A 14,857-nucleotide genomic window follows, 5' to 3' on the forward strand; every position below is an offset into this window, starting at 1 on the left:
GATAGGTTCAAAGAAAGGGGGTATAATAATAGGTCAATCCAGAGGGCCTATATTAGAGCCGAAAACACTGATAGGGATACTTTTTTGGCCCCACAGAACAAAACATATAAGAAAGAATTTGGACAAAAAATCTCCTTTATTACACGATATAGTAGACAATATAAAAAAATTGTTAAAACAGTGAAAAAGTTTCTGCCCATATTATATGCCGATAGTGACTTTTGTATGGCATTAGACCCAGGAATAGGGTGTGTAGCAAGACGCGCTTATACCCTTGGTGACTCATTGTCTCCGAGTCTATTTAAAGAGAAGAACAATAGCAAACAGGATTTTTTGAGATACAGTGGTTGTTACAAGTGTGGACACAATCGTTGTGTCACATGTAAATACTTGAAAGTCTCTGGAGAATTCAATTCAACTGTGACTACAACTACATACAAAATTAAACAATATATCAATTGTTGCAGCAAGGGGATTGTTTACCTTACCACCTGTACTAAGTGTGGTAAACAATACGTGGGTTGCACTATTAGATCATTGAAAGAACGTATCAGGGAACATATCAATCAAGTGAGTAACATTAAACTAAGCAGCAAAACCAATGTCACTAGACACTTTCAAGAATGCAATAACAGTAATTTACAGTATTTTTCCATACAAGGAATAGAACAAATTAAGACATCAGAGGGGGAGACCTCCTGATGAAATTAAAGAAAAGAGAGGTTTATTGGATCTTTCACCTACAAACCAGGTTGCCACTAGGCCTCAATTACATATTTGATGTGACTTGTTATATTTAATTATTTGTATATGATTATTTTTTAATGTATAATTATATTTTTGTACATGCCCTGTAACATGGATTATCTAACACATAGATCATTGTATCTGAACAAAGCCAGTAGTCCATTGGATGATATATGGCAATTGTAAGACATGGTTGTGATTGGTTTTATTAAGGGGAGGGACTACATGTGCTAGTACTTAAGGAACAGAGCAAAAGAGACTAGTTGGATTCTGCCTATGACTAAGTGCTGGGTAAGCATGAAACGCGTCAGGCGTTAGAGGGGATATTTCTCATGTTTTTTAACTATTGATGTAAATAAAGTATATTTTTTTTACTTATTAGCATGCCTTGGAGAAATTATTGAGTATATGATAAAGAACATGACAAAGTGCAGATGTGCTCATAGAAAACAATTGTATCCAATGGCTATTCATCCATACAATGGCGTACAGTGGCTGTGTAACGTTGTGGTATATACCAGTCTGTTAACCGCTGCACCGCCTCTCTGTATGGTGACTCGTCATTATTGCTGATGAGACCCACCACGGTCGTGTCATCAGCGAACTTTATGATGTGATTTGTGCGGTGCGTGGCTGCACAGTCATGCGTCAGCAGAGTGAATAGTAGAGGACTAAGCACACAGCCTTGAGGGGCTCCGGTGCTCAGTGTGATGTTTCCAATCCTCACTGACTGAGGTCTGTTGGTTAGGAAGTCCAGATCCCAACTGCAGAGGGAGGTGTTCAGTCCAAGCAGGCTCAGCTTTTCTATCAGATGCTGAGAAATGATAGTGTTGAATGCTGAACTGAAGTCTATGAACAGCATTCGAACGTAGGTGTCTTTTTTTGTCCAGATGAGAGAGGGCCAGATGGAGGGTGGTGACTATTGCATCGCCTGTTGAGCGATTTTGACGGTATGCGAACTGTAGGGGGTCCAGTGCTGGTGGCAGCAGGGTTTTGATGTGTTTCTTGACAAGCTTCTCAAAACACTTCATGATGATGGGGGTGAGTGCCACAGGATGGCAGTGGAGGTGTTCAGGGAGATGTTAAAGATGTCAGTGAAAACATCTGCCAGCTGATCTGCACAATCTCTTAGCACTCTTCCAGTGATATTGTCTGGTCCTGCAGCCTTCCATGGGTTTACTCTTTCCAGAGTCATCCTCACGTCAGCCACCATCAGACGCAGTGCCTGGTCACTAGGCAGAGTGATGGTCTTCCTCATTCCTGTGTTGTTCTGTGCTTCAAACCGTGCATAGAAGTCGTTCAGCGCATCTGCAACGGAGGCGTCACTGTCACAGGCAGATGGTTTTGACCTGTAGTTTGTGATAGCCTGGATGCCCTGCCACACGCGCCGTGTGTCGCCATTCTCCTGGAAGAAGCTTTGTATTCTCTGAGTGTATGCGCGCTTAGCTACTCTGATGGCATGGGAAAGTTTGGCTCTCGCTGTTCTTAGGGCGTCTTTGTCACCTTCCCTGAAAGCAGAGTGTCGGGCCCTCAGTAACACATGTACCTCTCCAGTAGACCACAGCTTCAGGTTGAGGCATGTAGTGATGCACTTGGAGACAGTGACATCATCAATGCACTTTGTGATGTAGCTGATTACAGATGACGTATACTCATCCAAGTTGATGTAGTTGCTGTAGGTTGCAGCCTCCCTAAACATGTTCCAGTCAGTGCACTCAAAACAGTCCTGAAGAGCAGTCATGGCTCCTGCTGGCCATGTTTTCACCTGCTTCAGAACTGGTTTAGAGTGTCTGACGAGTGGTCTGTATGCTAGAATTAGCATAACAGAGATGTGGTCTGAGTATCCATAGTGTGGGCGGGGCTCTGCTCGGTACGAACAGGAAATGTTTGTGTAAACCTAATCCAGCGTGTTTGGCCCTCTTGTAGCAAATTCCACACGCTGATGGAATTTAGGGGGCACTGACCTGAGATTTGCATGGTTAAAATGGATAATCCTATCACAGTAACTACACAAAATCAACACCTCTGTAAATTTCAGATGTCACCTTTTTGAAGAGTTAAAATGTGCCATTGTAAATGGATTAGTGGAAGAGTTTATATGACGAAAACTTCCCACACCAGTCAGTTGAACTGAAGAAGCTGCTCGAATGAGTAGTGAAACGTCTTCAATGATTACTCAGCAAGTCCAGTTGTTTTAGAATTATTACTAGATATACCATGACCTGGGTGAATGAAAATCTTCATAGTCATACAATAATTATACATTGTTCTAACCATTCTGGCCACCAGTCAGTCAAGTTGCCAGGAGAGAGAAAGAGGCTGTTCTTATGTTTAAGATTTGAGAGAGGTTTCTAATTCTTTTCCTAAGCAAAATAACATCAGTGCAGCCTCTTTCTCTGTCCTGACAACTTCCTTGACTACTTGGCGGTCAGAAAATGACCAGCAGGTGGAGCTGTTGTATTAAAATCCATTCATATTAAAAGTACATGTATCCCTTAATATCTTGGAATTAAAAAACAAAATAATGAATGTACATTGCAAAAGTGCTTAGAATAGCAGTTTTATATACACATATTTTAAAGGTTTATTTACAATGGATATTTCTATTCAACAGGAAATAGTACAAAGGCAGTCCGTGGTTGCGCAACCAGAAGTTCCTGTGGTCCTGATGGACTTGATGGTCCTGAGCCTCTGACTTTGAATATTGGAGGATTTAATTTTACATTTAACTGCAGCGATGCTGAAATTGGTATTTGAAATTACATTTTGTTTCAAATTGTTGTTGTTTTCTTGGCTTGTAATAATATTAAATGAAGTTGCTATAGTTAAAGTGTAATTGGTCATGAAATTGGATCCAAATTAAATGAACCACACACAAAAACATGTTAAATATAAGTTATGCGCTATTTATATTTCCACAATTCTAAAATGTATGCAATTTCTACTGATTTGCATAATCACCAAAAAATGTCAATGGACTCACACCCCCCCAAGCCCAAAAAACTTATAGAAATAGCTATAACTTTGGATGAGTCTAGCCCAGCTCAATTCATTTGGTTACATACAGACACACTGATAGTTACATTGTTATATAGTTAAATTGGGTTGAAAAAGACCAAATTCTATCAAGTTCAACTCCTCTAAATGAAAACCCAGCATCAATACACACACCCCTCCATACCTTCACATAAATTATATACACCCATATCTATACTAACTATAGAGTTTAGTATCACAATAGCCTTTGATATTATGTCTGTCCAAAAAATCATCCAAGTCCCTCTTATAGTCATTAACTGAATCAGCATCACAACATCACCCGGCAGTGCATTCCCCAACCTCACTGTCCTGACTGTGAAGAACCCCCTACGTTGCTTCAAATGAAAGTTCTTTTCTTCTAGTCTAAAGGGGAGGCCTCTGGTATGGTGATCCACTTTATGGGTAAAAAGGTCCCCTGCTATTTGTCTATAATGTCCTCTAATGTACTTGTAAAGTCTAATCATGTCCCCTCACAAGCGCCTTTTTTCCAGAGAAAACAACCCTAACCTTGTCAGTCTCCCCTCAGGATTTAACTCTTCCCTCCCTCTAACCAGTTTAGTTGCACTTAGTCTCTGCACTCTCTCCAGCTCTTAAGTAGTGATGGGTGAATTTATTTGCGGCAAATTTCCGCATTTCGTCGCCGTTTCTCGAGTTTCGTGGGACATTCATGAATTTTTTGGCAAAGCAAAATGGGACAAATTCTCCCATCACTACTCTTAAGGACTGGAGTCCAAAACTGCACTGCATACTCCAGATGAGGCCTCACCAGGGACCTATAAAGAGGCAGAATTATGTTTTCATCCCTTTTATCTACAAAAACCTCTAGATCCTTATTTATTAAGGAAACTCCCAACACATTGCCATTTAGTGTATAACCTGCATTTATATTAATTTTGCCAAAGTGCATAACCTGCATTTATCAACATTGAACCTCATTTTCCAGTTTGCTGCCCAGTTTTCCAGTTTAGACAAATCACTGTGCAAAGTGGCAGCATCCTGCATGGAACCTATAGTTCTGCACAATTTAGTCTCATCTGCAAGAATAGAAACAGTACTTTCAATGGCCACCTCCAGGTCATTAATAAACAAGTTGAAAAGCAAATGAGCAAGTACAAAAGCCTGCGGTACTCCACTAACAACACTGGTCCAATTAGAAAATGTTCCATTTACCACCACTCTTTGTAGTCTATCTTTTAGCCAGTTCTCTATCCAGGTACAAATACTATTTTCCAGGCCAGTATTCCTTCATTTAACTAGTAACGTTCTGTGTGGCACTGTATCAAATGCTTTAGCAAAGTCTAAGTAGATCACATCCTCTGCCATCCCAGAATCGAGGTCCCTACTTACCTTCTCATAAAAATAAATTAAATTAGTCTGGCAAGATCTATTACGCATAAAACCATGCTGGCACAAACTCATAGTATTATGATTTGCAAGGAGGTCCAGTATCTTATCCTTTAATAACCCTTCGAAAAGCTTTCCCACTGTGGATGTCAGACTAACCGGCCTATAGTTTTGAGGCTGAAAAAGCTTTCCTACTGATAAAAAAAGCATATTTGATATGGATGATATGGAATATTTAAGAGCAATTGAATGCAGGGAGATTATACTTTTAATGGTAATCACTTGGACCCTGCCAGAGGACTCTTGTTTCAGACAATTATCATTTAGATATAGTGATGAGCGAATCTGTTCTGTTTCGCCAAAAATTGTGAAACTGATAAAAAATTTGCAAACGCATTGAAGTCAACGGGTGTCAACCTTTAATGAACGTGCAACAATATTTCTCAATGGGAGTTTTTTCTTGTGCCAACTTATTTGTCTCTGCGACTTTTTGGTCCAAATGGGTGTTTTTTCTGATGACGACTTTTTTGTCTCAGCTACTTTTTTGTCGCTACAGAGTTTTCCCAAGGTTTTGCCGCAGTTTCACGAAAACATTTGCAGATGAAGAAATTTGGAAATTCGCCTCAAATCCATGGCTGGCGAAAAAATTCGTAAAAAGAAAAAACTTACACTCGCACACCCTGGCCGTCCAGAAACGCACGAATCCCAGGTGCTCGATGATAGAGGAATTTGGCAACCTCAGAAGTAACGTGGACACAGAACACACCGGCACAACATGGGTACTACTAGCAGGTATAACCTTGCTCGTTTATTGCGGATGCAACGTTTTGGGGCGTGAGAAAGGGGTCACGCCCCGAAACGTTGCATCCGCAATAAACGAGCAAGGTTATACCTGCTAGTAGTACCCATGTTGTGCTGGCCAAAAAATTCGCTCATCCCTATTTAGGAACACTTACTACTTTTCTGAGAGATGGTTGAATGACTGATGGGTGCATCGGAAGGGTCCAGGTGATCACCATTAATAGAGGGCTAATGCCAGCATTCTGCCATCAACTCACAGAAGTGGACAAAACTTTAAAAATCCCCCATTGACCTAAAAATCCACAAGTATTTTCACAAAAATCAGATGTCAATTGAGTTTCGATTCTGTTCTTCACCGAGTTCTTTTATTGTTTAGACTCTCCCATTTCATGTGCAGAGTGCAAATCTTCAGATAGTTCCTCTTGTACGGGCACTAATGTGACTTGTGCCTCGGGTTATGTGTGTACAACTCATCACAAGGTAGTAATTCAAGGTAAGATATTTTGTTTGCTTAAGGCTGACTATGAAGAATTACAGTAATCATAGTGTTTCTCTTTCTGTCAGGGAAAAAAAAGCTAACAATAAGTATTAAATATACATGAACTCCAAAATTAAGTTAGCAGGTGTCGGCAAAAACCACCATACAATATGTTTTCATATACCATTAAAATAACCTGACAAAAGCAGACCAATTGCAATGCTATACTCCATTTAAATATATTGTATATTGTATAGCAAATAAACCTGAAACTCAAGCTGTGATAATTTAACTGAGAATATTTACAAACTTTATGAAATTAAGAAACAACATTGGTTTATCAGCAATTCTTCCCTAGATATATCTAGAACATCAAATAAGCCAAATCTTCCTCTATTTGGCCTTCAACATGTGGTTCAGAAGCATCTACACCACAAGTACTCATACTTTACTAATGCGAGGTCTACTTTTAATGATACTTAAATCTTTCTGATCACCAGCTAAAGGTCTACTGGTAGATCCCAATCTACCTTTTGGGCACCCCTGATCTAAACATTCTAATTGACATTCTAATGAAACATGTCTCCAACTAACCTTAGTCTGAGCCCCCACCCACCCATAGCCATGGCTCTGAGACTCCCAAGGTGGACCAGCCTCATTCTAGGAACCATTGTTGTAATACATGTATTTCCCCAGAGGTGTTATTATTTAATTTAGAGGCCTATTTACTAACATAATAATTTCTTTTTTTCAGGAATCTCTAAAAATGTGTGTTTTTTCTATATTTAAACTCTTAAAAAGGCTTTTTCTAGATTTATTAAGTATAAAAATCCTCAAAAACTTTAATACAAAAATTCACCTGGGAAGTCACTGGGAGTTGTGCTGATCCTATTGGACCTTTTTTAATCTATTTGGCTTTTAGAGGTTTTCTGATTTTTTTCTAGGAATTGTCTCAAAAATAAAATTTTTAAAGGTTTTAGAGGTATTTGTATTTTTTTCCGTATTGTTTAGCATTTTTTTGCATTTGTGCTTTTTAAATTCAGATCTTTTAATAAATTCTGTAGAAAGTGGTTTCAAAAACCTCTAAAACCACTAAAATGAGACTGTTGATAAACAGGCCTCCCAATGTCAGTTGAAAAATAATACTTTAATGGACAAAATCAAAAAATACTTTTTTCACCCATGCCTCAATGTAGGCGACTTTCTACCAAAGGGCTGAGGGGATGATTAATGTAACTGAAGCTGACTAGGGATGGGCTAATCTGACCCATTTTGCTTGGACAAAAATTCGATGGGCGACATTTTTTTTTTCACCAATTTGAGTCTATGGGCGTCATTTTCGCGATGAGCAAAAAATTTCGCTCATCACTAGAGCTGGCCGAGATTGTGTTATCAGAGAACATTGCACCTTGTATGGCAACTGATCATTTTCTCAGTAATATAATAGAAAAATAATAATATTAATCCATTTTTGTGTTTCATTATTCTTGTTTTCCCACAATGTAAACAGATGGAGACAAGACTCAAAGCATAGTCAGGACGTGTGGAGCACAAAGTAACTGTGAGGATTTAGTAAGACAAAGCCTTCCTGGATATACAGCTATTGACAGCACCACCTGTTGTTACTCCAACTATTGTACACCAGCCATTAAATGTAAGTCATGGGCAATATCCCACTGACAAGATGATACTTATCTTTATGTTGTTGGAGGGGGTTGGGATTTGTAAAAATTAAGTTGTCTAAAGGCAATATGTATTCTAATTACCATTCTGTAAGAGCACTGATAAATTTAACTCTCGCACTCAGCTGGGGCCTCATGATATTTGCAGTAGAGTGCCTCCAGGCTAAACCATGATTTCAGAAGAAAAAAATCTTGGGCAACGGTGGTTCTTAAACAGGAACATCTGATTTTCTAAGGAACAAAAATGGGCAATGTTTGGCTTGTACAATGATTAGTGTCAATATATCTCACATGCATCATGCAGATAATTTAATCATTCTCAGCAGACCCACAGTGGAATAAATGGCAATTGCTTCATAGGTTGATCTCACCAGTGTACCGTTCCTGTAGAAGTGAAGATGGGGAGCTACTGGGGCATCTTTAGAGACACATCTTTACTGCTAAAGGGCTGTGGTTGCCTTGGGCTGGTATAGAAGCCCAATACATAATGTACAACATCTCTGCCCTACTTCTTTGATTAAGTTTGATATTCTTTAAAGTCCTGCCACACTTTCTAACTATTGTCTGACAGTTATACAAGTCACAATATAAAAATGAAGGGTACTAGGGTTTGATGGTTGATGGTTCTTCCTCTTTATACTGCTCCCTGAGTGCCACCTCACATGTATTCAACAGAAATAGGGAATAAGCTAAATGTAAGGTCCCATACTTGGTCCACAGTGCACAGGTGCTGGTGCACATGCACAAATCTTGTCTTCTCTGGATTCTTCATCATTTGGAATGCAAATGTCATTTTACCAATTTTGACAAGTGTGTCACCATGTTTGCTGTCCCCTTCTTTGATGCCTTAAAGGGCCCAAGTTAAATTTGGAAAGTGTTTGGAAATCAGGATCCTGCCTTGTACATAGTGTTCCTGTTATATTTAAAGCTGCTGGTTGCTAGTGATCTGTGTCTGACTATTGACTCTGAAGCTTTTCTGTCTGCCTTGACCCTGATCTGTTTTACCAATCTTGAGCCTAATCCCTGTATTTCGCTACTCAGCACACCTTTTTTTTCAACATCAGAAAAGCCTCCAGCAAGGATGAGGTACTTATGGGTATTGACTTATCTGATTTATCTGGTGTGACACAACAACATAGCTGTGTGCTTGTGTCTGCCAATCCAATCCAGACAATCCAATGTGGAAATGAGGCTTTAAGGCTTTATTACTACATTATGTGTTGGCAACATATCTGTGGAAGTCAGATAAATATTCATCCATGAATATGACAAGAAGTGAAGAACATTTTCAGCATTTTCCCTCCTAGGATCAACATAAATTTGAGCCATAACCTGAAGAAAAGTATCAGCATCATTGAGAAGCAAGCTCTGTTGGTCTAGGAGACAATGGGCCAATGTCTGAGGCTCTCCAGAGAGTAAAGAAATCATCACTCCCACTTTAATCTGCTCAAAGGAATAAGTATGCAATTATAAGGTGAATAGTAACTGGCAGTTATGAGAGAAGACTTTGAACTGGTGTCTGTCCCCAGAAAATCGTTCTGACAAAGGAACTTTTGGTTCACACACAGCAGACTGGGAGACAGGGGGAACTACAGGAGAAGCAATGCTGGCAGAAGTTTCAGGAGGATTGGGCAGAGAATTAAAGGAGAATTCAACCCATAATAAAAAAAAACCTCCCCCCTACCATGGGTAGACCCCCTCCCTCCTCCCCCCCAGCCTACCTGCCCCCCCCCGGGCAAATGCCCCTAATTTTTTTACTCAGATTCTGACCTCGGAGTTTATGGCAGCTATCTTCTTCTTCTCTAGTAATCTTCGTGTATTGAAGGCACTTTCGGCGCATGCGCAGTTGGAGTAAATTTCCGGTCCCGAACAACTGCGCATGCGCCGAAAGTCCCAAAAGTTTCCGAAACATTTTAGAAATTTTTTGTGACTTGGAACCGGAAATTTACTCCAACTGTGCATGCAACGAAACTTCCAAAAAACACAGAAGAAAGGAGATGGCTGCCGTGCACTCCTAGGCCAGAATCTGAGTAAAAAATTAGGAGCATTTGCCCGGGGGCAGGGGTCTACCCAGGGTAGGGGGGAGGTTTTTTTTTATTATGGGTTGAATTCTCCTTTAAGGCCTTGGATCTGGGCTTGCATCTGCTGGTAGCCACCCTGTAAGCTATGAACTGCCTGGTGAGAACTACCAATTGCTAGAAGAGCAGGACCAATGAAAATGAGGGCTATTCTTTTCCAAACTCCATCGATGGCAAGGTGATACTGTCAGGCTTGCCTCACTGGTAGTTTATGAACCAGGCCTTCCCTATGCCTTCCACTGTGAACCCAAAGCCTGGGATGAGAACAGGATGAGCCTAGATGAAGAGTAGCAGAGGTGGAAATAAGAGCCAAAATCTTTTAGAGATAGAGAAGTTAAACCAGCCAGGGTCAGAGGCAGGCAGTAGACGGGAAGCTAAATAATTGTAGCCAAGGTCGCTAGAAACTGAGGAACGCTTACTGTCAACCAGGAAGGGCGATCACCTCACAGTGAGCTGTAGGCATTTGAGTCTATTTACATTCATGTGCATGGGTGTGTCAAAACATGCAGACAAAGACGAAGTGTGTGCACTCTTTGGCAAAACCATGCGTGGATGTGTTGTGCTCAGACGTACTGCAAACATTTCGATGACAGGATGCCTGATACAGACACCTGTTCTTAACCTCAGACAAGCCTCCAGCAAGTTTGCTTATGGGTCTTCATTTACACAAATTGCCTTTTCCCTATTTTTTCAAGCAACCACACTCACCAGATATGGCCACTAATAGCTCTGCTTAGAGGTTACTTTTCATCATATGTTACCATCTCACTATCGTCAGTGGTTCCACTCCCATATAAACTTCTCCCATACCTCACCAAAGCATTGAACAGAAAAACAATCAGCCACCTTAAAGACATTCCTCTCTGATGATGTCATGGGGAACTGTTGTCATAAAAACTCACCACAAAACTCTGCAACCTCTAATGATTTCACAGGGAACTGTTGTCCTAGTAACCTGCACACTTGGATAGAATTTTTATGCATTAAAAGACAGTTTCCTCATGGCCACAATTGGGCAACTTCCATGATTTTACAGTATAAAAGTACAAAATAATACATTTAGTACTTTACATTTATTACATCTTCTTTTCACCTTAATTTCCTCCCTCTATGTAACATTCTATCACCTTCTTTGCTTTCCCAGCATATAGCAGCCAAACCAATGGACTAATATGTACAACTTGCACTGCTGAAAATGGAAACGCTTGTGATAATGAGAAAACTATGGAATGCAGTGGGGATGAGAATGTGTGCCATGCGGAATTAACACTGCTTTCAGGTAAACAAAGATAAATGTATTTTTTTGCTTTAAAATTGTATTGACATGTACAGTAGTTAGAGGTTAAGACCCTAAGTAAACCCTGAACATGTGTTTAATGAAGTTACTCTAGAGAAATTGGCAAATCTAAATGGCTTCCACGCAAATGCACATTTTATGTTGAAATATTTTGAGTTAAAAAATGGCTCCACCTCAAACTTGCCAAGATGCCATACAATACAATGCCGAAAAGAATCATTTTTTCCCCCACAATTTACAGCCGTTATAATCTATCTGATTGCATAGAATTGATTGGAAAAATGTACATCTTAATCCTGATGTCCATTTTTTTTTTGCTGTTCATAATAAACCCATTTGAAAGTTGTGAGTACAATATTTTTTGTGAAATTTATTAGAACTAAAAAAAAAAGAATAGAAAGATACATCTCCTTAAAGCTGTAAGCCTGCCCCTATACTGAAGGGTCCTTATCCAGCCTAGAATAGGAAAATAACATGATTGTAATGCCATGAATGGGAAAGATAATGCCACACCTAACATTTTATAGAATTAACAATTGTTAATGTTACTTTATATGGACTAAACATTGGTGTTTACTTCATTTTCCCTCTAGATAACTCTAAAACTGTCTCTGGCTGTGCAACTAAAAGTATTTGTGATAGAATATATTCCACTGAGGACGCAACAGTTAGTTATACCTGTCAGATTCCAAAAGCAGCAAATATCACAATGTCCATTGAAAGCACAACTACAAGTGTGGGAATTGTATCTACTGGAAACACAAGTGCAAGTGTGGGAACTGTACATACTGGGATCCCAACTTCAAGTGTGGGAATTGTATCTACTGGGAACACAACTTCAAGTGTGGGAATTGTATCTACTGGGAACACAAGTGCAAGTGTGGGAACTGTACATACTGGGATCCCAACTTCAAGTGTGGGAATTGTATCTACTGGGAACACAACTTCAAGTGTGGGAATTGTATCTACTGGGAACACAAGTGCAAGTGTGGGAACTGTACATATTGGGATCACATCTTCAAGTGTGGGATCCATATCTAGTGGGAACACAAGTGCAAGTGTGGGAACTGTACATATTGGGAACACAAGTGAGGGTATTACAAATACCACCGCAAATCTGGGCAACACTGTTAGAACTACTGGAAGAACCATAGAAACCACCAAGACCAGTTCTGTATTAGCAAATGCAGGGAATACTGGAGTCCCAAGTGCCAGTACAAAGATTTCCAGTAGAAGTATCAGAACCTTTGTTGGTGTTTTCGTTATTTTATACATGTATTTTGTACTATAAGTCATCTTCAGGGCAATGGTTTTTCTTTTTTTCTTAAAAATTAAGTACACCTAAAATAAGGTTGTGTATATAAATTGTAATTCTTGGTTATAAAATATTATATCAGAAAACAGAGATCTACTTAATTTTTCTTTTCATTCCAAGATATTAAGGGATACATGTTTTGTTAATATGAATGAATTGTGTTACAACAGCGCCACCTGCTGGTCTGTTTCCCACCAGTCTGACCACTAAGTAGTCAAGGAAGTTGTCAGGAGAAAGAAAGCGGCTGCTCTGATGTTCTTCTGTTTAGGAATACGATTAGAAACCTTTCTCACATCTTTCCTTACAAGCCATCTTTCCTTCGCCTGACAACTTCCTTAACTGCTACTATTGCTCAAGTATGGGAGTATGGGATCCTTAATCCATGTATTATCCAGAAAGCTCTGAATTACAGAAAGGCTGTTTCCTGCAAACTCCATTTTATCTAAATAATTCAAATGTTTAAAAATGATTTCCTTTTTTTCTGTAATATAAAGCAGCTTGTTCCTGATCCCAACTGTGGTATAATAAATCCTTATTCTAAGCAAAACCAGTCTATTGGGTTTATTTAATATTTACATGATTTTCTAGTTCTGAAGATCTGAATTACAGAAACATCCATTATCTGGGAAACCCCAGGTTCTAAGTGTTCTGTAATATACCTGTATTTCTTTTGTACATTTAGGGGCAGATTTATCAAAGTGTGCAATTAGAGCTCACCACAGTAAAATTCTCTTTTTTCAAGGAATTGTTGAGTCATATTTATCTAATGGTGAACTCAAACCCATTGATAAACAGGCCTCTAGAAATCCCACAGGAATAAATAGAGAATGGTGGCCTTTTAGGGGTATAAATAAATGGGTTGCCAGCTTTTTTTGGATACTTCGACCATCGAATAGGATACTACGACTTCGAATTTACTTCGACTTAGATTTGAAGTAAAAATAGTTCAAATATTCTACCATTCGATAATTGAAGTACTGTCTCTTTAAAAAAAACTTCGACTTCAATACTTTGCCAAATTTAACCTGCCGAAGTGCTATGTTAGCCTATGGGGACCTTCTACAGCATTTTTCTAAGTTTTTGAAGTCAAAGTAAAAATCGTTCGATTCAAAGGATTTATTCGTTCGATCGTTCAATTTTACTTTGACCGCAGAATAGCCAAATTTGATGAAAAAAATGTTTGAATTCGATGGTCGAATTTCGAAGTATTTTTAACTTTGAAATTCGACCCTTGATATATCTGCCCCTTATTGTTATTACCTCTTTGTATTCCTCATCTTTCTATCCAGGCCTCTCCTGTTTGTATTCCAGTCTGTTATACAATGCAATGCATGGTTTCTTGGGTAATTTGGACCCTAGTAACCAGATTTCTGTAACTGTAAACTAGAGAGCTGCTGAATAAAAATCTAAATAACTCAAAAAACACAAATAATAAAAAAGTAAAACCAATTGAAAATTGTCTCAGAATATCACTCTCTACATCAAATTAAGGGGCACATTTACTAAGGGTCGAATACCGAGGATTAATTAACCCGTCAATGTAAAATCCTCCGAGTTTGAATATCGAAGTCGAAGGATTTACCGCATTTCCTACGATCGAACGATCGAAGGAAAAATCGTTTAAAATTAAACGATTAAATCTTTGGAATCGAATGATTCGAAAGATTTTAATCCATCGATCGAACGATTTTCCTTTGATCAGAAATTTGTTAGGAAGCCTATGAGATGGTGTCTATAGTAACAGTGGATAATAGTCTCTGGGAAGGGTGTGTGACTGTGGGATAGCAGGTATAGTAGGGAGAGATGGTGTCTATAGTAACAGTGGATAATAGTCTCTGGGAAGGGAGTGTGACTGTGGGATAGCAGGTATAGTAGAGAGAGATGGTGTCTATAGTAACAGTGGATAATAGTCTCTGGGAAGGGAGTGTGACTGCGGGATAGCAGGTATAGTAGGGAGAGATGGTGCCTATAGTAACAGTGGGATAATAGTCTCTGGGAAGGGAGTGTGACTGTGGGATAGCAGGTATAGTAGAGAGAGATGGTGTCTATAGTAACAGTGGATAATAGTCTCTGGGA

General features: G+C 39.2%; 1 protein-coding gene across 3 annotated transcripts in view; it reads left to right on the plus strand.

Moving 5' to 3' along the window:
• LOC108697071 (cell wall protein AWA1-like) overlaps positions 1 to 12,914 on the plus strand; it is a 32,380-nt gene extending 19,466 nt beyond the window's left edge. For 2 of the 3 annotated variants that reach the window (XM_041569733.1, XM_018226737.2), the window contains 5 exons: positions 3,362 to 3,496; positions 6,308 to 6,424; positions 7,920 to 8,063; positions 11,314 to 11,448; positions 12,060 to 12,914. In XM_041569733.1, the coding sequence (XP_041425667.1) occupies positions 3,362 to 3,496; positions 6,308 to 6,424; positions 7,920 to 8,063; positions 11,314 to 11,448; positions 12,060 to 12,757 (1,229 nt within the window). In that variant the 3' untranslated portion in view covers positions 12,758 to 12,914. The remainder of the gene's footprint in view (positions 1 to 3,361; positions 3,497 to 6,307; positions 6,425 to 7,919; positions 8,064 to 11,313; positions 11,449 to 12,059) is intronic. The other variant, XM_041569734.1, reaches the window with a different exon arrangement.
• Positions 12,915 to 14,857: the final 1,943 nt, after the last annotated feature.

The sequence above is a fragment of the Xenopus laevis genome, chromosome 7L, assembly GCF_017654675.1.
Source record: "Xenopus laevis strain J_2021 chromosome 7L, Xenopus_laevis_v10.1, whole genome shotgun sequence".
Lineage (NCBI taxonomy): Eukaryota > Metazoa > Chordata > Amphibia > Anura > Pipidae > Xenopus > Xenopus laevis.